The following is a 25,275-nucleotide window of genomic DNA, read 5'->3' as shown; positions in this document are numbered from 1 at the left end:
AGGATGGGAGCCATTCAGGCTTGGGGTTTGGTGCCTGGCTCCTCTACCTACACTGGGATACATTAACCACCATCATCCAGCTCTTTAGGGAAAAGGATGCCACATACATTACCTGGAAAAGAATAAATTTGCAAAAAAAAAAAAAAAAAAAAAAAAAGGTACCCTTCATCCAAGTCCAAGATTAGAATACTCCCCAGCCATTTCTTGTTCATTCTGCCCCTTTTACTGAATGCAGTTGCAAAGGAGTGGTCTTTCGTGTTTATTTAGTATAGCATCTACTTGTACAGGGGCTTCCCTTGTGGCTCAGCTGGCAAAGAATCCTCCTGCAATGCAGGAGACCTGGGTTCGATCCCTGGGTTGGGAAGATCCCCTGGAGAAGGGAAGGGGATTCTCCAGTATTCTGGCCTGGATAATTCCATGAACTGTATAGTCCATGGGGTTGCAAATAGTCGGACACCACTGAGCGACTTTCACTACTTGTACAGACCTGGGAATGCTGTAGACTTGGCTTCAAATTGGAGAAGACTCTTGAGAGTCTCTTGGACTGCAAGGAGATCAGCCCTGGGTGTTCATTGGAAGGACTGATGTTGAATCTGAAACTCCAATACTTTGGCTACCTGATATGAAGAGCTGACTCATTTGAAAAGACCCTGATGCTGGGAAAGATTGAGGGCGGGAGGAGAAGGGAACGACAGAGGATGAGATGGTTGGATGGCATCACCGACTCAATGGACATGGGTTTGGGTAGACTCTGGCAGTTGGTGATGGACAGGAGAGCCTGGCATGCTGCGGTTCATGGGGCCACAAAGAGTCAGACACGACTGAGCAACTGAACTGAACTGAACTGGCTTCAAATTCCAGTTCTATCTCTTAGTTATATGAGTTTAAACAAGTAATGTAATTGTTCTGAGCTTCATTTTCTCATGTGATATGCAAATAGCATGTATCTTCTGGAGTAACTGAGAAAGTGGGTGGGATAAGTTCCTAGCACTTAGTTAAGAATACAATATCTGGTAGCTGCTGCTGTTATTTTAGGTATCATTGGTTCCTCTGCCATGTCTTGAGCCCTAGATGACCATGTTCCTTTTAAAGGCAGGTTGAAGGGAGATGGGAAATTCACTGATAGAGATTTAGTATAGGAAAGCATTAATGAATTAAGGCAAGAAAAATTAAAAAGTGATATTTTCCACAAGGAGAGATAAGGGTTAGGTGGCTATATGAACATACATTTAAAATTTACAGAAAAAAGTATTTTCATTAGTATAATTTTAACAATTTGTAAAATAAATTAAAAAAATGGATAACTAAATGTGGCAAATTTGCATTTTAAAAATAATTAAAATGTTAGAATCTGATTGTATTGCCAGCACCTAGCAAAATGCTTAGAACATAAACACCTTAAATTTTGTTGAATGAAATAGTGGCATAGATCCTTATATTAAAATTTGCTGAAATATCATGAAAGTTTAAAAGATGGAAATCAGAGTATAAACCTAAGGAGCCTATCGAGAACTCTGCATTACAAGTTGATGGGAGATTTTTAATTTTGCTTATTCATTAGAAGTGGAGAAATAGTATTAGGATGAAGTTACTTTAGTGTTGAAATATCAAATGTAAAGTAAAAATTGGGGCAATATCTAGAGTACAAACTAAGAATAGTTAGTTAGCTAGCTAAGACCTAGATGGAATTACCTGAAATGTATGTCCTTACAATATGAAAAGGGGTACACATCTGTCCCAGAAGAAGCATATTATTTAGGAACAAGATTTATTGATATGTATTATCTGTAAACAACTTAAGATGCATATAGCATTGCGTAACATTAAATTTACAGGCTTCCCAGGTGGTTCAGTGGTAAAGAATCTGCCTGCCAAAGCAGGAGATATGGGTTCAATCCCTGGGTCAGGAAGATCCCCTGAAGAAGGAAATGGCAACCCACTCCAATATCCTTGCTGGGAAATCTGGTGGATAGAGGAGCCTGGTGGGCTACAGTCCATGGAGTCACAAAAGATTTGGACACAATTTAGCAACTAAATGCTAATTTTAGACAACAGAATTAACCCAGGTTAAGTGAAAGCTGTATTCTAGCATATGGAATTATTTTTCTTGGACTATGATCAAATTCATCTGAATCTAAGTCATATTTTCTTTTGGCATACCTTTTTGGACTTTTACTTTTTTAGGCTAAAGTGGATAATACTAATTTTATGGTAAAACAGTTTCAAAGTTATTTCCAAAGTAGGAAATGCAAATGAGAAACTGGACAGGTAAATTTGTAAGAAAGAAAAGCACCTTGAATATGTTTCAAAAATCTGTACAGTATTTCTGCTTTCCAAAAGTATGTAGGCTTGTCCAATAACAGAAATTGTTATTAGAAATCTGATTTCTTGCAGTTCTAGAAATTCCAGGATATTTAAGCATGATTTTAATCCCTATTAATTGCAACTCTATTGATTTATAGAAGTATGATCACTTGTAATTGGACTGTATCCTGGTTTGGTAATTAAAAAATAATGGCAAGTATATATTGGCACTTTTATTTGAATGTGAGGAGGCCAAGTCTCCTGTCGATGGGGCTCAAATGGTTTTTAAGTCTTTGTTGTTGGGAGGAATCAGGGAATCCTCATAGTAGGGAAGACAGTTATTCTCATCCTGGGCTGATTATTATTAAATTTTTGTTATGTTTATCTTCCTCTTTATCTCTTTGAGATTTTATCTGTCCTCTGTTTCTTTTGTTCATTTACTATCTTTTCTATGGTTTTCAGAATAGACATGATGTTCGAAAAAGCTTCAAAAACCCATGTGGTCAGGTCCAAAGTTTCATTTTAACCCCCTTCCTTAGAATTCTGCAGACAACTAGAAGAATTCCCACATTATAAGATGACTCTGAGGCCCCTTCTTTAAAGTAACCAAACAAAACTCTAAAGCTGTGTAATCGTTCTTGGTTTTCCTGTTTCCCCATCTTTAAATGAAGAAACAGTAGTTAAGAATGTGGCTAAGCTACTCATACAGTACTCATAGCTGATTGCATACAGTATTTTGAAAAAATGCAGAATATCTAGCTACTTTGAAGTAGATTGAAGAGAATTCTGCTCATGTGTGTTAATATTTTGACATTACCTTTGTGACACTGGTAAGTCACAATGGAATTGTCCTTTTTCTAAACTGCTTTGCCAAAATATGAAGATGAGTAATTCCCCAAAGCAGTAGGAACAATTAGCTAGTTGAGCAATTAGGATCACAGGTATAATATCAATTGATGGTGGTATGTGTATATACATATATATGTGTGTGTGTGTATATATATACATATATATGTGTGTGTGTATATATATACATATATATGTGTGTGTGTATATATTTTTGTATCTCACAAAAATATGTTTGTTTTCTTCTGTACATTTTAAAATGTTTTATACACATCTTTATTTGACAGGGAAAAGCCGTTGTGATTTTCTAATATTACAGTTGCTAAAGGAGAAAGGGCTTCCCTGGTGGCTTGGAGAGTAAAGGAGCTGCCTGCAATGCAGGAGACCTGGGTTTGATTCCTGGGTTGGGAAGATTCCCTGGAGAAGGAAATAGTAACCCACTCCAGTATTCTTGCCTGGAGAATCCCATGGACAGAGGAGCCTGGTGGGCTACAGTCCATGGGGTTGCAAAGGGTCAGACACGACTGAGCGACTAACACACTAACACTAACTAAAGGAGAAAGAGGGGGTAAAACCTATTGACAGTAACACTATGATAGTTTAACAGAGATGTATATTTTATATATTTTTTAAAAATACAGTTTAGGGGAAAAGAGCAAAACTGCAACAAATAGTTGTTTACATACATCCATTTTTGTAAACACAAGCCAATTAAAATTATATCAGGAAAAAATTTTTTAATATTTTAAAATTGTAAAATGGGAAAGTAAAAAGGTCCAAAAGTAGCATATAACTATAGTTAAAAGTGATAATTGAAAACTAGGCATCTCTTCTTTTCAATCCCTTGCTCTCAAATGAGTGTGCATATTTTATTAGCTTGATTTTTTTAAAAAGTTGAATTGGAAACTAGTATTTTAGTAGATTTAATCAAAACAACTTGGCTTTTATGGAGCGGAAATACCATCAACCTTGAAATACTGATTTTGAAGGACTCTATTCTGACTTTGCTTGTGTAGAAGCCTGAGAAAGAGGTTTTTGTTGATATATAATAGCTTTAGGATGTTTCAACTCAAGGAGAGGGGAAAATAACCCACAAAATTAACCTTTCTTATTGACATTAGGCTGATGTGCCTTTAGAAAACCCTCAAAGTTATCCACTTTACTCCTTTAGCTTTTGAGAGAGGCTTGAAATGCAAAGACTTTGTACACAACTGAATTAAAATGGCTAAATTCTGTCCCCTGACCTTTGCATCACAATAAACACTGCTGCACATGTATTCATTTGACACAGTTTTTAAATCTATAAATCAAAATCCTGGGAATTATCACCCCCACATTATTGTGATACAGAAATTCCACTTTGTGATACAGAAATTCCATTTGTGAGCTCAAATTGCAAGAACAATCCTTATTTTTGCAAATAGCACATCCTATTTCTGATAAGGACAAACAGGAGTCTGTTGTCAGAAACCACTCCAAAGATTTCACAGTCGCAGATTTTGTAAGAAAAAATGTAAAGTCTGTCCCCAAGGAGAGTGTCTTAAAACAAACCCTTTTAGAAACACAGCAAAGTTTCACCCTAATCTCTTTTAATCCATGAAGCAGGTGCTTCTTTGCATTGCTAGATGAAATAATTCCCCCCCCCCATGAAATCATATAATTTTCTCTCCAGTTTTGAGTTGGGAACAGGCTTATATTGTTAGAGATGAAAACTGTACTGAGGATAGTGTCATGCTATGAGATTCTCAAAGCTTTGCTTCCTGAAAATGAATTATATACACAGTTCACTCTGTAGGTAGGATTTTTTTTTCTTTTTTGTACCTTTTGTATTTGATCAGGAATTTCTTCAGTGTGATAGTTATAAAGCTATTGTTGTTGTTTAGTCACTAAGTCATGTCTGACTCCTTGCGACCCTATGAACTGCAACACCCTAGGCTTCCCTGTCCTTCACTGTCTCCTGGAGTTTGCTTTAACTCATGTCCATTGAATCAGTGATGCCATCCAAACTCCTCATTCTCTCTTGCCTCTTTTCCTTTTGCCTTCAATCTTTCCCATCATCAGAGAGTTTTAGTCACAGTATAATTTTAAAGATGCTGAGATTAACTTTTTTATTTACTGATAGTCTTGACTATCTACAAGAAAAACATATTTTCTTATAAATATACTAATTACTACATTAAATTATACTTATTTTTATCTTCAGTATAATGACTTAACACAAAAGTTAAATGACTTACCCAAGTTCACAAAATTGTAAATGGTGGAGCAAAAATTTGGATTTGGGTTCGTTTTCCTGAACACTCAACTATTATGCCACACTTGTTTGTAGTATCTGTCTATAAGTACCTATGTCCTTATAGGCTGGGACATAGCCTACTTCATAGGCTGGGATTTGATCTTGTTCATCTTGCCATGTCCACTGGGATTCAGAATAGTGCACTCAATAAATATCTATTGTTTGATGAATAAATAAATATATACAAATAGTATTTAAATACTTTTGTCTTACAGAAAATAATTGGTGACTTTTCAACATTTAAGGGTATGTTTCTGAAGTTCTCAACAAAAGTTCATAGGATTAAAGTAGTTTGGGTTATCCTTTTAGTAATGTAATAGTCTTTGAAGCTACTACTCAAGGACTAATTAAACAACTACTTGATTTTTAAGACTGTAGAAAGTCTCTCTATAGTTGAAGGATGATTTTTACCCCTTCAATAGTTTCTAACTAATTTGTTAGCTGCCATTAAAAAGTACCATTTTAATTTTAACAAATTAAATTCTTTGACAAAGAACACTTTAATTTTAGTCATGGCTTAATCTGGAGTTCAGAATTCCCAAACAGAACATAAAACTGCAAAATAGTTTTATAGTTACCATATTTTTGAGTTGGCCACATTACCACCATGTTTAATGTGGCCCAAGTTAGTGTTTTCACTGTGCTTTTATTCTGCCTGTTTGAGTTGCACAAAATATCACAAGACCCTGTATTAGTAATTGTCATGGTCTCATAGGATTTGTCTAAAATTACAAAGTGCTAAGTTGTCCCAAGGATAAAGCTCTAAATAACTAGTCAACTATTATATGTAAAGAAAGTAATAAATTTTAAAAATATATTCTTGAAAATTGTTTTGGTGTTGATTCAGAAAATCAAGGAGATTCTTTTAAGTTTTAACTTTTCAGGAGAGGCTTTTTTTTTTTTTTTAATAGACTGTGACTTAGACTTTATATCTGCTTCCTTGGTGGCTCAGGTGGTAAAGTGTCTGCCTACAATGTAGGAAACCTGGGTTCAATTCCTGGGTTGGGAAGATCCCCTGGAGAAGGAAATGGCCACCCACTCCAGTACTTTTGCCTGGAAAATTCCATGGACTGAGGAGCCTAGTAGGCTACAGTCCATGGGATCGCAAAGAGTTGGACACAACTGAGCAACTTCACTGGTTCACTGATAGACATTATATGAGAGTCAGATCAGATCAGTCTCTCAGTCGTGTCCGACTCTTTGCGACCCCATGAATTGCAGCACGCCAGGCCTCCCTGTCCATCACCAACTCCTGGAGTTCACTGAGACTCACATCCGTCAAGTCATCGATGCCATCCAGCCATCTCATCCTCTGTCGTCCCCTTCTCCTCCTGCCCCAATCCTTCCCAGCATCAGAGTCTTTTCCAATGGGTCAACTCTTTGCATGAGGTGGCCAAAGTACTGGAGTTTCAGCTTTAGCATCATTCCTTCTAAAGAAATCCCAGGGCTGATCTTCAGAATGGACTGGTTGGATCTCCTTGCAGTCCAAGGGACTCTCAAGAGTCTTCTCCAACACCACAGTTCAAAAGCATCAATTCTTCGGTGCTCAGCCTTCTTCACAGTCCAACTCTCACATCCATACATGACCACAGGAAAAACCATAGCCTTGACTAGATGAACCTTTGTTGGCAAAGTAATGTCTCTGCTTTTGAATATGCTATCTAGCTTGGTCATAACTTTCCTTCCAAGGAGTAAGCATCTTTTAATTTCTTGGCTGCAGTCACCATCTGTAGTGATTTTGGAGCCCAGAAAAATAAAGTCTGACACTGTTTCCACTGTTTCCCCATCTATTTCCCATGAAGTGGTGGGACCGGATGCCATGATCTTCGTTTTCTGAATGTTGAGCTTTAAGCCAACTTTTTCACTCTCCACTTTCACTTTCATCAAGAGGCTTTTGAGTTCCTCTTCACTTTCTGCCATAAGGGTGGTGTCATCTGCATATCTGAGGTTACTGATATTTCTCCCGGAAATCTTGATTCCAGCTTGTGTTTCTTCCAGTCCAGTGTTTCTCATGATGTACTCTGCATATAAGTTAAATAAACAGGGTGACAATATACAGCCTTGACGAACTCCTTTTCCTATTTGGAACCAGTCTGTTGTTCCATGTCCAGTTCTAACTGTTGCTTCCTGACCTTCATACAAATTTCTCAAGAGGCAGATCAGGTGGTCTGGTATTCTCATCTCTTTCAGAATTTTCCACAGTTTATTTTGATCCACACAGTCAAAGGCTTTGGCATAGTCAATAAAGGAGAAATAGATGTTTTTCTGGAACTCTCTTGCTTTTTCGATGATCCAGCGGATGTTGGCAATTTGATCTCTGGTTCCTTTGCCTTTTCTAAAACCAGCTTGAACATCAGGAAGTTCACGGTTCACATATTGCTGAAGCCTGGCTTGGAGAATTTTGAGCATTACTTTACTAGCGTGTGAGATGAGTGTGATTGTGTGGTAGTTTGAGCATTCTTTGGCATTGCCTTTCTTTGGGATTGGAATGAAAACTGACCTTTTCCAGTCCTGTGGCCACTGCTGAGTTTTCCAAATTTGCTGACATATTGAGTGCAGCACTTTCACAGCATCATCTTTCAGGATTTGGAAAAGTTCAACTGGAATTCCATCACCTCCACTAGCTTTGTTCGTAGTGATGCTTTCTAAGGCCCACTTGACTTCACATTCCAGGATGTCTGGCTCTAGGTCAGTGATCACACCATCGTGATTATCTGGGTCATGAAGATCTTTTTTGTACAGTTCTTCTGTGTATTCTTGCCATCTCTTCTTAATATCTTCTGCTTCTGTTAGGTCCATACCATTTCTGTCCTTTATCGAGCTCATCTTTGCATGAATGTTCCTTTGGTATCTCTGATTTTCTTGAAGAGATCCCTAGTCTTTGCCATTCTGTTGTTTTCCTCTGTTTCTTTGCATTGATCGCTGAAGAAGGCTTTCTTATCTCTTCTTGCTATTCTTTGGAACTCTGCATTCAGATGTTTATATCTTTCCTTTTCTCCTTTGCTTTTGGCTTCTCTTCTTTTCACAGCTATTTGTAAGGCCTCCCCAGACAGCCATTTTGCTTTTTTGCATTTCTTTTCTATGGAAATGGTCTTGATCCCTGTCTCCTGTACAATGTCACGAACCTCATTCCATAGTTCATCAGACACTCTATCTATCAGATCTAGGCCCTTAAATCTATTTCTCACTTCCACTGTATAATCATAAGGGATTTAATTTAGGTCATACCTGAATGGTCTAGTGGTTTTCCCTACTTTCTTCAATTTAAGTCTGAATTTGGCAATAAGGAGTTCATGGTCTGAGCCACAGTCAGTTTCTGGTCTTGTTTTTGCTGACTGTATAGAGCTTCTCCATCTTTGGCTGCAAAGAATATAATCAATCTGATTTTGGTGTTGACCATCTGGTGATGTCCATGTGTAGAGTCTTCTCTTGTGTTGTTGGAAGAGGGTGTTTGTTATGACCAGTGCATTTTCTTGGCAAAACTCTATTAGTCTTTGCCCTGCTTCATTCCATATTCCAAGGCCAAATTTGCCTGTTACTCCAGGTGTTTCTTGACTTCCTACTTTTGCATTCCAGTCCCCTATAATGAAAAGGACATCTTTTTTGGGTGTTAGTTCTGCAAGGTCTTGTAGGTCTTCATAGAACCGTTCAATTTCAGCTTCTTCAGCATTACTGGTTGGGGCATAGACTTGGATTACTGTGATATTGAATGGTTTGCCTTGGAAATGAACAGAGATCATTCTGTCGTTTTTGAGATTGCATCCAAGTGCTGCATTTTGGACTCTTTTGTTGACCATGATGGCTACTCCATTTCTTCTGAGGGATTCCTGCCCGCAGTAGTAGATATAATGGTCATCTGAGTTAAATTCACCCATTCCAGTCCATTTCAGTTTGCTGATTCCTAGACTGTCGACATACACTCTTGCCATCTCTTGTTTGACCACTTCCAATTTGCCTTGATTCATGGACCTGACATTCCAGGTTCCTATGCAATATTGCTCTTTACAGCATCGGACCTTGCTTCTATCACCAGTCACATCCACAGCTGGGTATTGTTTTTGCTTTGGCTCCATCCCTTCATTCTTTCTGGAGTTATTTCTCCACTGATCTCCAGTAGCATATTGGGCACCTACTGACCTGGGGAGTTTCTCTTTCAGTATCCTATCATTTTGCCTTTTCATACTGTTTATGGGGTTCTCAAGGCAAGAATACTGAAGTGGTTTGCCATTCCCTTCTCCAGTGGACCACATTCTATCAAATCTCTCCACCGTGACCCGCCCGTCTTGGGTTGCCCCACGGGCATGGCTTAGTTTCATTGAGTTAGACAAGGCTGTGGTCCTAGTGTGATTAGATTGACTAGTTTTCTGTGAGTATGGTTTCAGTGTGTTTGCCCTCTGATGCCCTCTTGCAACACCTACCGTCTTACTTGGGTTTCTCTTACCTTGGGCGTGGGGTATCTCTTCACGGCTGCTCCAGCAAAGCGCAGCCATTGCTCCTTACCTTGGACGAGGTGTATCTCCTCACCGCCGCCCTTCCTGACCTTCAATGTGGGATGGCTCTAGCCCATTAAAAAGCAAAGGTGAAAATGTCTCAGTGTGTCAGAACAAGGAATTTAGAATGACATGGTCTAGATTTTGCTTCCACATCTGTAGCAAGTCATTTTCACTTTGTAAAATGACTACAAAGAACGCTTTCTTTGTAAAAGGCAGAAAATGGCAGTAGCACTTCCTGGGGTTGTTATGGAGATTAAATGAGATGGCATGTGTTTAGACACAGGCACAAAGTAACCAGTAATTTTTTTTTTTTTTTTTTACCAATTTAGGAATATTGCCAACTATATTCTCCCATTGTCTTGCCATTGAATGGTCAAGATAGAGTTAAATAACCATCAGATAATTTGTTAATTAGATGGATATCGTCGAGGGGGTGATGGGTCTTCACATACCTGTATGGATGTGGTTGTGTTCAGGGGGCATGCTTATTGCCTCTCCTATGCAGTTGGGATTCCATCACCGATGTACCGCAGTCCCTTAAGTGATTATTTTCAACAGTGTTTCTTTGTGCAGCTCCAGCCCCTTGTAGGAGAGTCTTTTCCCTCCCTACTCATCAATTGAGGGGCAGCCTGGCATTACAACTCTGGAAGCCAGGAGACTCAGGATATATATGTTTCCAGGCCTGCCTCTAGGTTGGGCAAATCACTTGATTTCTCTGGTTCCCAATTTCCTTGTTTGTAAAAAGGTGAGGTTGGGTATGTATCTAGCAGGGCTCCTAGAGGTCTGTCTTATCAGAAGTAGCTTATGTTCTTTGGTGGCTCAGATGGTAAAGCGTCTGTCTACAATGTGGGAGACCTGGATTCGATCCCTGGGTCGGGAAGATTCCCTGGAGAAGGAAATGGCAACCCACTTCAGTACTCTTGCCTAGAAAATCCCATGGACGGAGGAGCCTGGTGCAGGCTACCACCCATGGGGTCGCAAAGAGTCGGACACGACTGAGCGACTTCACTTTCACTTTCACTTTATGTTCTTTATTTCAGTAGTCAGCCATGTAATTAGAACTGTGTTTGTGTGCACGCATTCATGTGTTTATCTCCTGAGATTTTGATCAAAAATTAGATAATTTTCCCAATTAGCAGACACTGATGAAATGTAAGATTAGGCAGTGCCTAAGTACTTGTTTGCTGCTAAGATCTTGTTATCTGAAGGTTGCTGTATGTCACAGCAGTAAGCTCGGGTCATTCAGTAATTAATCATTTCAGTTACGTCTACTTCATTACATAAATATGGTTAAGTCAAGAAACTAGAGCATTGAAAGAAAGATTAACAAAAGAAAAACTGCCAGGTAGGTAGCTTCCATCGATTGACTAAGGTTTGAATTGTGTCTAATTTCCTTAGCTAAGTAAGGGCCCTCTTGACTCACCAATGTGATTATAAGCACACTGATACAGCTTCTACATGTGAATTTCTGATCCTCTGGCCTGATATTGGCAAATTTTGGATTTCTCTGCACTAGGTGATTTTCCAGGACTAACAGGCTGTGATTCAAAGTCACAGATTATCCAAGTCTTTTCTCCCTGATCCACTTTAAAAATAAAGACAGCTACTGAAAGACACAAGTCAGCCCTCGTCTTTATCACTAATATGCTCTCGCAATCTCAGGGATAGTTTCCTGTGACCACTGTGAGGAAAGTAAAATATTCTGTTAAAAGCCAACAAAAATGCAGAATATACGAAGTATATTAATACAGCATAAGAATACATATATTTAGATTGGAAAGAGGAATGTGTATTTTGAGGTCAGTAATAGGAGCTAAGCCATAAGTGTGTGAATTCTCAGTGATTTACAAATGCTTACTGACTTGGAAAAAATATGAATTTGTGAATTCTTTTCACTTTCCACTAGCGTATGAGGGTTAGGATTATATTATTTCCCACCTCTCAACTCTCAACACCCCTGCACCACACCCCACCCCACCCAAAAAAAAAAAAAAAAAAAAACTATGGTGGCTTCTTGGTTGGATGAAATGGAAATTTCTTGGCCTGACATTCAAAACTCTTCACAAGCAGCATGTTTTCAGTTTTATCTCCCATGGTTCTGTTTGTGCACTTCCTTTCTGGCCCTCAGGGATGTTTTGGCCCCCAGCACAGCTGTGTTTTCACACCTCCACGTCTTTGCTCTGGCTGCTCCCCAGGATGCCCACTCTCCTATCCAGTCTACCTGATAAACCCTGTCCATTCCTCAAGATCCAGCTGAAATGTTGCCTGTCTCCATGTATCTCTCTGCATCCTTTTCCCACACAGTCTATCTCCCCCACCTCTCCTCCCACACATGGCCCTTTAAATGACAGCATTATTCACACTGTGCTGTAGTGACTGCCCCACATTCTCTTACCGGTGCTGCCCTGTGTAGCAAGGATGAGGCTTTTCATTGTATATGTTGTCTTAGCACCTGATATATAGTGGACACCCAATGAAAGCTTGTCAAAGTGAGTAAAACCATGTGTTCATGTGTCACAAGAAGGGACATGCTGTGATTCAGATGAAATATCTGTTATGTTTTTATCCATTACATTCAATTTGGAGAATACAGAAAAAAAGAAACCAAAAAGGAGGAAATGAAATTCATCCATAACCTTACTCCCCCAGAGATAATATTAATTGTATAACATACATATTTAGAGTTAAAGCATATTTATTAAGAGGAACTTTGGTTTTTAAAATTAGAAAATTACCTACATGCTATACAGATGATCCTAATTCTTGACTTTGCTATTTCTTTTGTTAGCTCACAGAAAGAATAATTGTCCTCTTTATGGTGATCACCAGTCAAGAAGAAGTCCAAGAGAAATACGTGGTGTGTGTGTTATTCATCTTTTGGAATCTATTGGATATGGTTAGGTAAGGAGGCAAAATAACCTCTTAAAGCCAGATTACTTTCTACAGTGAAACCAGTATTAGTTGCCTGTGTTTGATTGCTCAGAGATAAGTACATAACCTCTTTTCATATTATTTTATCTTGATATGGAAATGTATTTTTTATGCTCTCCATAATGGGCATATCAAAGATAATGAAAACCTACCATGGTATTACAAGAGCAAATCAGTGCATTCAGGCATAACACCAATTGGGAATAAACCTCACAGCTGTTTGCTAATGAAAGGCATTCTCTGCAATTGCTCCAGTACATGTTACTTTAATAAACAAAGCCAGACTTTTCTATCATAGTCACAATTTACAAAGTTGGTTTCAAGAGTATTTTAAATATAGGGCTTTATCTCTCTGGGGTGAAAAACACACCTCCACAAACATGTGTATACAGCTCCAGCAGGTTCAAATAACTGAAGCTCGTTCATGAGCTCACTGGGAATCCTTGGACCTCATGTTTAGAATCCTTGTCCTAGTTGGTGTTATGTTGACTTCTAAATTCTAAAGCTTTGCAATAAGATGAGCCTAGTAGTATCTCTACCAGCAATGGTGTAAAATAGCCTCTTTGCACAGTGGCTCACTTTGGAGAGGTTCCTAACTGCTACTTCTTGAGAACTGTCCCTCTTGCTGGAAAGACCTGGATGTGAATGGGTAACAAAAGTCCACAGCATTTTAGCAGAGGTTATATAAATTCTTTCTGTCAAAATCTTGGCTGAGTTAACATATTCTAAGTAGAATGATTAAAATGAAATATTTTGTTGAATTAAAATGACTATAATTCTTTGTTATATATAACTTAGTTATTTCTCACTTTTACCTGAAAGATTTGTGGACTTGGGGCAAACTTTAGGGACTTTTATAGCCTGTGAGTTCCTGTTTATGAGACATGGAGCCTCATCTGGGACTGTGTCTTGCTTTCTTGTTGTTATTTTTTTTAATGTACATCATTTTTTAAAGTCTTTATTGAGTTTGTTACAATATTGCTTCTGTTTTATGTTTTTGTCCTTTGGGCCACAAGGCATGTGGGATCTTAGCTCTCTGACCAGTGATTAAACCTTCACTCCTTGCATTGGAAGGGGAAGTCTTAACCACTGGACTTCCAGGGATGTCCCAGGGAACTGTGGCTTTCTCATGTTTTATTCTCTGTATGCTCACTTCTTTCAGTATCAGTCCAGTCTCAGATAAGTTCAGTAGACCCATTAGAGAACAAAGTAGTTTTGGCATTGAGAGTAGTATTGTGATGTGATGGAAAGACTTTGGGACATAGAAGTAGAAGATCTCAAGATGAACCTCACCTCTACTACTTATGCTTGGACAAATCACATAATCTTAAAAATAACAGCAGTGGGATAATTCATGGACCTTAATATTTACCCTTTTAAAGTATAAAATTTGTTGGTTTTAGTTTATTCAAAGATATGTGTAACAATCACCACTATCTAATTTGAGACCATTTTCATTGCCCCCCAGAGGAGCCCCAAATCCATCAGCAGTCATGCCCCCTTCCCTCTTCCTTCCAGCCTCTGGCAACTTCTAATATACTGTCTGTATGGATTTGCCTGTTCTGGATGGTTCGTATAAATGGAGTCACATGACATGTGCTTTTTGTGATTGGTGTCTTTCACTTAGTATAATGTTTTCAAGGTATAGCCATGTTGTAACAGGTATCAATATTTATTTCTTTTTTGGCTGAATAATATTCTGTTACATCGATATACCAATTTTTATTCATTCATTTGTCAGCTGATGGACTTTGGGATGTTTCTACTTTTTGGTCAGGAGGAATACTGCTATGAACATCCATGTACAAGCTTTTGTGTGCACATATGTTTTCATTTCTCTTAACCTAGGAGTGAAATTCCTAACTGCTTAACCATATTGAAACTCTTTTTTTCCTGTGTAAAATGGGGGTAGAATTAACTTCCAAGTTTACCTTAGAATGATGTTTTGAAAAGCAACTTCCTGAAACTGATGAAAGTATCTGTGAAAACTCCACAGTAACACGATGGTTAATGGTGAAAGACTGATCTTTCTTCCAAAGATCAGGAACAAGACAACAATGTTTACTCTTGTCTCTTTTATTCAACATTACACTGAAGTTCTAGGCATGGCAGTTAGGCAAGAAAATGGTATAAAAGTCATCTACATCAGAAAAGAAGGAGTAAAATTATCTCAGATGATACAATTTTATGTTAAAAAATCATAAGGAATTCACTAAAAGCACTAGAATAAGCTAGTTCAGCAAAGTTGTAGAATACAAAATGGATATACATTTGACCCTTGAACATGTGAGGGTTGGAGTGCTGACTTTCTGCACAGTTGAAAATCCATATATAACTTTTCATATATAGAGTTCCTCTCTGTCTGCAGTTCTGTGTCTGGATTCAACTAACCAGCGAGTGTAGCACTGCAGTACTTACTATTGAAAAAAATCTTCATGTAAGTGGACCCACATAGTTCAAATCTGTGTTTTTCAAAGGTCAGCTTTACAAAAATTAAATGTATTCTACCCATTTTCAAGGGCCTATCCTAAAATAAAATTAAGGAAACAATTCCATGTACAATAGCATCTAAAAAGTACTTAGACATAAATTTAACAAAAGATGTGCACAAGTAGTGCACTAAAAACATTGTTCAGAGAAATGAAAGGAGATCTAAATACATGGAAAGATGTCCCATGTTTGTGAGTTGAAGACAATGTTTTTAAGATGGAACAGTTCTCAAGTTGATCTTCTGCATTCCAGATTCAATGCAGAAGTTGAGAAGCTGATCCTAAAACACATATGGAAACCTCAAGAAACCAGAGTAGCCAAAAGAATCTTGAAAAAGAAGAACATAGTTAGAAGATTCGCACTTCTCAATTTCAAAACTTACTACAAAGTAAAAAAAGTTGCACACATCAAGAGTGTGATACAGACATAAAGATATAGCATGGAATAGAATTGATAATTCTGAGATAAACTTCAGAATTTATGGTCAGTTGATTGTTGACAAGATGCCAAGATCATTCAGTGGAGAAAAATAGTCTTTTGGAATAATCTTTCAGTCAAATGATGCTGGGCCAACTGGATATCTACATGCAAAAGAAGGAATTCGGTTTGTTACTCCACACCATATATAAAAATTAACTCAAAATGGATTAAAAACATAAACAGAAGAGCTAGAACTATAAAACTCAGAAGACATAAGGGTAAATGTTTTTGATCTTGGATTTGACAATGGATTTTTAGGTTTAAAACCCAAACCACAAGCAACAGCAAAAAAGAGACACACTGGACTTCTACAGAAATGATTTCTAAACATATGCAAAGATTCTTACCTACTTTTTTAATAAGAGAAAAAAACATCAAAGTAGTGAAATGCCATTTTTTCCTTGTATTGGTAAAGAACAAAAAGTTTGATAACATGATAACATGTTGGTGAGTGCTTACACTACTGATGTATATTATATATAGTGTATACACAGAGATAAGCATAGGCAAAGGATTTTGGAAAGAGTATATAAGAAACTGGCATTGGACATTGCCTCTGAGAAATGGAAGGAGGGTCCTGGAGTGAATGAAAGATTTACTTTACTGCATTCATGTTTTCCAAGTTTTGGATTTGTTTTGCCGTATGTATGCACTGCCTGCGCCAGTAGTTCTAAGTGTGGTCCCTGGGCCAGTGGCCTCAGCATCACCTGGAGCTTGTTTGTAATACAAATTCTCAGGTCCCTTGAATCAGATGCTCTGGAGATGCCTAGCAATTTGTGCTTTAGCAAGCCCTCTGAGTGATTCTGATGTATGCTTAAGCTTGAGAAATAAAAAGATATTGACTACTTCATCTGTTACATCACAAAGGCAGGTTTAAAATCACCTCCTGTACTCAACACAAGCTCCTAAGGCCCCTTATTTAGTTGTTTACACAGGATGGCCCATTTTAAAAAAAAGTTTTAAAATTTTTTCCATAGATATTTATAGGTCTGTCTGTCTTAAGAAACTTAGCTGCTGTATAAAATGGGTTTGGCTTCCAAGTGAAATTGAAGTCACTATTTGAGGAAACTTGTAACTGTAATTTGCTAAGGGACAAGAGTTACATTTTTTCCTCTTTACCTCTATAATTATCTATGATCCACCCCACGAGACAAGCCAGACTGACATGGTTCCTCTCCATCCATTTTTTTACCTCTTCTCCTGCTTACATTACAGGAAATAAAGTAAGGAATTTGCATGCTCTCTGGTTTTACCTTTGTATTCAGTTACAAAGTAAAGTGTTTTCTTCTCCTGTTATTTCCCAGACACCAGCAGCAAATGTTGATGAGCAAACTTGTCTCCTTTCAGGTACACTTACAGCATGTTGTCAGTCATTGGAATATCCTATGCTGTCTTGACATGGTTCAGTCAAACCCTGTGGATGCCAATTTATCCTTTGTGTGTTCTCGCTGAAGGTAGGAAAAGAGTGACTTTCTGTATTGTTTACTGACAAAGCAATAATGGTTCACAACACTTTCTGATGATTAAATTACTATTTTTGCCACTGTTCAGCTGACTCAGTGTTATCTCTCCTGGCATACTTCCCTTGATGCAAAGAAGCAAAGCATTAAAAAGCAAAGTTAGAGGAGGAAGCAGTTCTGCACAGTAGACAAAATATTGGATGAGGAATGAGGACATCTGAGTGCAGGCCCTTACCTTCATTAACTTGCTGAGTTTTGGGTAAATCATTTAACCTTTCTGTTTCTTCATCCAAAGGGGGTTTAACATTTAGTGACTCAGTGATTATTTTTAATGCATAGAAATTCAGTTCCCCCTAGCAGGACTAGCCTTTCCACTTACCAGCTATTATGCAGCCTACTTTGCCAGAGACAATGAACTCTACATATAGATTAATCATCGGTTTCTCAGGGAAACATTTCTCAACTTCCTCATCTACACCAGTTCCCACTATGAATCTCTTTAGTAAAACCTTAGCAGTAATTAGACATTTGCATGATTCTTTGATTAATATAGATTTCCCTGTCTAGTCTCTAAGCTTCACAGGAATACAGGGTTGTCTTTGTTTCTTCCTTCCTTTCTCTTATGAACCCAATGTACATAATCAATAAACAATGAATTATTAAATACAATGTGAAGTAGGCTGATTACTAAGCCTAAATGTAAAACTTAAGCTTAAAATCAAGTGGTTAAACATCTATTTGCAAAGAGCTTGAGGATATTTGTGGAATATATGCTTCCTTCTGTAATAGATTTAGGAGACAGGAAACTCTGAAACGGACATGATAAAAGTTTTTGAAAACCAAAGGCATAAAGAAATGAAGAGAGCACATGTTAAGGTAACTAAGGGAAAACATATAGAAATATTTAACATAAAATGATGGTGACATTGATAATAATTGTAAAGTATATATGATACCCACATGTTTTCTATCCACCAATGACCAGAGAAAAAGAGCTTATATTCTAGTAAATCATATTAAGTATCATCTTAAAATATGTTTTGTTTTCAAAAGGAAGAATTATTGAGTTTTGAAATTAGACTATGCCAAAAGAATCTAGAAAATCTTAAAAACCATAAAAAATGGATTGCACATTTATTTGAGAACAAAATCCCTCACTCATTGAAACATTTATTAAGTACCTTCATTTGTTAGATAATATAAAAATACTGTAAAGAATATATAAAGTAATAAAGTAGAAATATGACTAATATTTTCCTAAGAATAAAGGACGAATAAATATGTAGCAGACTTTTCTTTTTATTCCGTAATTGTAAGCCTTCTTGTTTCTTAGGAAAGCTTTGTATATGGTTGCTGTAAAATGCATATTCTTTTATTAAAATTAGATTCATATACTTATTCTTGCAATTAAGAAAAGCATATGCAGAAACATTTTGAAAGCGTATATAACAAAATATCGATAATGATTAATTCTGGGTGGTGGAATGTAGGTGACTGCAATTTTGTACGTTTCTATATATTTCCTTTTTTTTTGGTGTCAAGTGCAGACTCTATGCTGATGCCACTGTCTGGCTATAAAAGCTGTAGGCACCTGACTTTTCCTCCATCTTTTAAGGGAAGAAATTAAAAATAATAATTTTAGACTCAAAATAAGTTGTAAAAATAGTGCATTGTTGCCATGTACCTTCACCCAGCTTACCTTGATGACAACATCTTACAAACCGTAGTACATTGTCTTTTTATCCCATGAAATGTTATTAAAGGTCTATATATGGGGTATAATTCCATAGAATATTCAACTCTTTATTTGACAAGAGCCTCCTCCTTCAAAGTAATTGGAGGCCAGCATTTCTCACACTATTCCTCAGAAGTTTTATTAAGTACTGCTGGGGATGGGGAAGAAGAAGCAGCTCTTCCAAGACCAGTTAAACTGAGGAAATGGGTGAAACCAGTTTCTTTATTGCAGAACTTGACAGAATCTCCATTCTACCAATGTGTGTTGTGAAACTCTAAGAGGAAAATATATGAAGCATTTTCCATGTTCACTCATCTATCACCACTACTTGTGGCTAAGAGGACAGGTATTTTGAGATACCATTTTTGGTACAAACCCCTATGTATAAAATAAATAAGCTAAAAGGATATATTATACAGACAGGGAATATGGCTGATGTTTTATAATAACTATAAATGGAGTATAGCCATTTATACTTCACTATACAAAATCATGAATCACTCTGTTGCACACCTGAAACTTATACATCAACTATACCTCAATAAACAGAGAAACACAGTAAACTCTTTCTATGTAGGCACAATAAAATAAAACAAGGATAAAAATTTAGCAGATCCCACTGCTGTAATGGCCCTGCCAATCTGATCTTCAGTGCATTTCCATACCAAATTATAGCTTTGGCAAAAGGATTCAGCAGTTTTCACAGGATTGTCATTATCAAATTCAGAATATCCTTCAATTGTGCTAACATACATACATATCCATGTAGCAAGGTAAGAAGGGAAACCTTCATGATTCGTTTTTTCTTTAAACAGCATTTACCATCTATCAGTCGCTGCCTTATTTCGAATCATTTGGCACTTACTCCACAAAGCTGCCCTTTGACTTATCCTTCTATTTCCCATATGTGCTGAAAATATATCTCATGATGCTGTTTGTAGGTAAGTGGCTTTTCTGTTCTGTTTTTGCATTCTTCCTGTGCTTTTTGGTTTGTGCTGCCATCTACCTTGGTATCAATAGAAAGGTCTGTAAACGTGCAAGAGATGATAGAGGATACCTGGAATGATGACCTGGACCTTATTACTTATTAGTAAAGCACTTAGAAGTTATTTCTAATGGTTTTTGCAGGGCATTATGAGATCAAATATATCACTGTATGAACAAAAAGAGTTTTACTGGCAGAAAATGTAACTGCTTTGTGTATGAAATTTTCACCAACAGACACAAGCATCTACAAAGAAAATCAGGATGTCAAACTAAGTAAACTTGGCTATCTTTGGATTTCCCATTTGTATCTGTTTCTGATTCCTGTTTGTTTGGTCGTATGTGCTAGCATTTCCTAGCAGGCAAGTGGGAGTAGGTGCTAAAGACTCAAGAAAAATATATGGAGCTGAGAAAACCTGATCGATTAATTAATCTGTCCAGGAAATCGAGAAACAGACTTCTGTTGTTAAATTTTAGTTTCATCAGCTCTAACCTTCATACATCCTTAAGATAAGTATTACCTCTAGAAGATAACAACTATCAGGTATGTAAGAACAACACATAAAAAAGAAGACAAATGTGAAACTTTGGGGGGAATGGAGAGAGCTAAAGAACGGGGAAAAGTTCCTTCTTTGTAATATGCAGAACAGTAAGATGGAGGAATTTACTTCCCCTTCTTCAGAAGATCTGATCACTCTTTAAGTATTCTTCTTTGAGTCTCCTTTGCAAGTGTCCTCTTCCTGGACTCCAGGCAGTACGCTGTATTTCAAAACCATGGTTCTTTCCAAAGAAATTGTTGCTGCTGCTGCTAAGTCACTTCAGTCGTGTCCGACTCTGTGTGACCCTATAGACGGCAGCCCACCAGGCTCCCCCGTCCCTGGGATTCTCCAGGCAAGAACACTGGAGTGGGGTGCCATTTCCTTCTCAATGCATGAAAGTGAAAAGTGAAAGTGAAGTTGCTCAGTCGTGTCCGACTCTTAGCGACCCTATGGACTGCAGCCTACCAGGCTCCTCCGTCCTTGGGATTTTCCAGGCAAGAGTACTGGAGTGGGGTACCATTGCCTTCTCCAAAGAGATGGTTAATCAATCTTACTTTTGCCATTTTCTTCTCTACCTTAGGAATGTATTTCACCTACAATCATCTTTATTCAGAAAGACGAGACATCCTCAGAGTGTTTCCCAATAAGAAGAAAATGTGAAGCATAGCACTGGGATGTGACATGAGAAAGAAGAGGCTTGTGGAGTCAGCTGCAGGAAACACAACACCGAAAGTATTCTGGTGAACAGATATCTAGTATTTGACAAAAATCCATAACATGGAATAATTGCACTCCTCCCCAGAACTCTTGACATACACCACAGTCTGTTTTTCCCACACATTGTTTTTAGTTCATATATTCTTCACAACCTGTTTCACCAAAGCTGTGAATTTTACACAAGTTAAGTTTGTATTGTGTGAAGCCTGATTATTTTCCTGTAAAGTTAATGAGAAATAGGATTTTAACTGGAGTAGATTCAATTAAACTAAGAAACCAAAGTTGTTAACTTAAATGACATCTATTTACATCTATTTCTTTTCACTTCTGAGTTCCCATGTAGCAGCTAATCTGTGGGAGGGGAGTGGTGTGTAATATGCCCTGTACTTTTCTAGAATAGCCTATTTTATAGACTGATATCACTGTGCCCATAGTTAACACCCACCTTAAACATTAGACAAACTTGGAAAATAAAACATTTTTCCAAACACTGAAAGAGTATTGTTAATATTACACAAGTTGTTTGGACTTTGCTGTCTTAAAAGAGGACCCTGAGGAAAACAGAACAGACTTTGTTTCACAAATCATGCCCCATATTCCTTTCTTGGAAGATTTAATCAGGCCATATACATACCTTACACGGAGATAAAAGGTACACAAATATAATAAATCAATTTAAAGAAAACTGAGAACTAGTGATGCTTCAGATTATTACTGAATTATTGCTAATTACTATAAACCATATGTCATCACTTACAGTTTTTAAAAATGTTCCTTTCTTTGAAGATCTAAAATATATGTGAATAATTTACTAATAGAATTTTTGTACCTTCAGTATATCATTCATTTTTCTTGAAAGAATTATAAAATCTTATTATCCAGTAACTATGTAAAGTGAACGTGAAATCGCTCAGTCGTGTCCAACTCTTTGCAACCTGTGGACTGTAGCCCACAAAGTTCCTTTGTCCATGGGATTCTCCAGGCAAGAATACTGGAGTGGGTTGCCACTTCCTTCTCCAAGTAACTATGTGAGAAAGAGTACTAAATGTTGTGTTAACAATAAGAACCAAGTAATGGGGATGTCATTATAATAATGGGTAAACTTATTTCCACTAAATAAAATATTTAAAAAGAAACAATTGAGTATTACTAAAGATAGTTGGTGTATTTATGTAGTTATAATTTTTGGAATTTTAAAATAAATGTTAAAATTATCCTTGTAAGAAGCTACATTTTATTTTGCTTTTGTTTTTATTGGAAGTACAGTTGACTTAAAATATATGTTAGTTCAAGTGTACAGCATAGTGACTCAGTATTTTTGCATTATTTGCCATTATAGGTTATTTTAAGTTAATGGGTATAATTCCCTGTGCCACACAGTTGCTTAACTGTTTCATTTATAGTAGTTTGTTAATTCTTTAACAAAGAATTTAACATACCCTTAATTTGTTACTTCCTCCAGTCCTTTCCTCTTTGGTAACCACAAGTTTGTTTTCTATGTCTGTGAGTCTGTTTCTGTTTTGCATATACATACATTTGCATTATTTGATTCCACATATAAATGATATCATAGTATTTGTCTTTCTCTGACTTACTTCCACTAAGTATTAATATAATATACTGAAGGTCCATCCAGGTGGCAGGCAGTATTTCATTCTTTTATGGTTAACTAATACTCCATTGTATATGTATGGCTGCTGCTGCTGCTAAGTCACTTCAGTCGTGTCCGACTCTGTGTGACCCCATAGATGGCAGCCCACCAGGCTCCCCCGTCCCTGGGATTCTCCAGGCAAGAACACTGGAGTGCCTTGCCATTTCCTTCTCCAATGCATGAAAGTGAAAAGTGAAAGTGAAGTCGCTCAAGTTGTGTCCGACCCTCAGCGACCCCATGGACTGCAGCCTACCAGGCTTCTCCATCCATGGGATTTTCCAGGCAGGAGTACTGGAGTGGGGTGCCACTGCCTTCTCCGATATGTATGATGACTGAATTAAGAAGGTGTGCCATAAGAATATGTATGGCACACCTTCTTCAATCATCTGTTGACGGGCACTTGGGTTGCTTCTTTGTCTCGGCTACTGTAGACAGTGTGGCTATGAACATTGGGTTGCATGAATCTTTCTGAATTAGTGTTTTTACTTTTTCTGGGTATATACCCAAGAGTTGAATTGTCAGGTCATATGTGTGTGTGCATGCCTGCTCAGCTGTGTCTGACTCTTCGACCCTATGGATTGTAGCCCACCAGGCTCCTCTGTCCATGGGATTTTCCAGGCAAGAATTTTGAAGTGGATTGCCATTTCTTCCTTCAGGGGATCTTCCTGACCCAGGGATCAAACCCATGACTCCTGTATCTCCTGCATTGCAGGTGGATTCTTTACCGCTGAACTGCTGGGTCATAAAGTAGTTCTGTTCATAATTTTTCTAAGGAACCTCCACACTCTTTTTTATAGTGGCTGCACCAATTTACATTCCTACCAATAGGAATTCAAATCCTGCTGATTTTTTGATTGGATTGTTTTTTGATATTGAGTTGTATGAGCTGATTGTATATTTTGGATTTTGACTCCTTGTCAGTCACATCATTTGCAAATATTTCCTTCCATTCAGTAGGTTGTCTTTTCATTTTCTTGATGATTTCCTTTGCTCTGCAGAAGCTTTACGTTTAATTGGTCCCATTTGTTTATTGTTTATTTTTGCTTTTGTTTGCCTTGAGTTCAGTTCAGTTCACTCGCTCAGTTGTGTCCGACTCTTTGCGACCCCATGAACTGCAGCATGCCAGGCCTCCCTGTCCATCACCAACTCCTGGAGTTCACTCAAACTCACATCCATCGAGTCAGTGATGCCATCCAGCCATCTCATCCTCTGTCGTCCCCTTCTCCTCCTGCCCCCAATCCCTCCCAGCATCAGAGTCTTTTCCAGTGAGTCAACTCTTCGCATGAGGTGGCCAAAGTACTGGAGTTTCAGCTTTAGCATCATTCCTTGTTTGCCTTAGGAGAAAGCAAAAAATATTGCTGTTTTATGTCAAAGAGTGTCTTTCTATGTTTCTTTAGTTTTATGGTTTCCAGTCTTACATTTAGTTCTTTAAAATCTATTTTGAGCTTATATTTGTAATAGTGTGAGAAAATGTTCAATCTCATTGTTTTACCTATAGCAGCCCATTTTCTCCACCACCACTTATTAAAGGGGCTTCCCTGGTAGTTCAGTTGGTAAAGAATCTTCCTGAAGTGCAGGAGACCCAGGTTCAATCCCTGGGTTGGGAAGATCCCCTGGAGAAGGAAATGGCAAACCACTCCAGTATTTTTGCCTGGAAAATCCCATGGACAGAGGAGCCTGTTGGGCTGCAGTCCATGGGGTCTCTAAGAGTCGGGCACAACTGAGTGACTAATACACTCAAACATACACACTTATTAAAAAGACTGTCTTTTCTCCATTATATATTCTTGTCTCCTTTGTCATAGATTAAGTGACCAAAACTGCATGGGTTTGTATGTGGGCTCTGTATTCTGTTCCATTGATCTATGTTTCTGTGCCAGCACCATGCTGTTTTGATTACTGTAGCTTTGTGGTAGAGTCTGAGGTCCTGGAAGGTGATACCTTCAGCTTTGGTCTTTTTTCTCAGAATTGCTTTGTCAGTTTGGGTTCCATGTTCTTTTGTGGTTTCATGTTAATTTTAGGATTATTTTTCTAGTTCGGTGAAAAATGTCATGGGTATTTTGTAGGGATTGCATTAAATCTGTAGGTTGCTTTGGGTAGTAGGTCCATTTTAATAGTATTAATTCTTCTAATATGAGAGCCCACCCTGTGTGTTTTGATCAGAGCATTTAGTCCATTGACATTTAAAGTAATTATTGATAGCTATGTACTTATTTTGTTACTTTCTTTTCCAGTTGTTTTTGTAGTTCTTCAGCGTTCACTTCTTTTTGTTTCTCCCATTGTGGTTTGATAATTTTCTTTTTTAGTGTGCTTAAGTTCCTTTCTTTTTGGTTTTTGTATCTTGTAGGT

At 37.6% G+C, this 25,275-nt stretch overlaps 1 protein-coding gene across 3 annotated transcripts in view; it reads left to right on the top strand.

The window, feature by feature from the left end:
- HACD4 (3-hydroxyacyl-CoA dehydratase 4) overlaps positions 1–22,850 on the top strand; it is a 29,943-nt gene extending 7,093 nt beyond the window's left edge. Inside the window, exons 4-8 of one of the 3 annotated variants that reach the window (XR_011465186.1) lie at positions 12,728–12,840; positions 17,188–17,294; positions 19,851–19,976; positions 20,257–21,052; positions 21,139–22,850. Coding sequence is in view for 2 of the 3 variants with exons in the window: in XM_005898492.2 (XP_005898554.1) it covers positions 12,728–12,840; positions 17,188–17,294; positions 19,851–19,976; positions 21,139–21,218 (426 nt within the window). In the remaining variant the exon portion in view is untranslated. The remainder of the gene's footprint in view (positions 1–12,727; positions 12,841–17,187; positions 17,295–19,850; positions 19,977–20,256; positions 21,053–21,138) is intronic. The other 2 variants (XM_005898492.2, XM_070375960.1) reach the window with 2 other exon arrangements.
- The last annotated feature ends 2,425 nt before the right edge of the window (positions 22,851–25,275 follow it).

The sequence above is a fragment of the Bos mutus genome, chromosome 8 (genome assembly GCF_027580195.1).
Source record: "Bos mutus isolate GX-2022 chromosome 8, NWIPB_WYAK_1.1, whole genome shotgun sequence".
In the NCBI taxonomy this organism is placed as follows: Eukaryota; Metazoa; Chordata; class Mammalia; order Artiodactyla; family Bovidae; genus Bos; species Bos mutus.
Note: the sequence above shows the minus strand (reverse complement) of the source record. Positions and strands in the feature narration are given on the sequence as shown.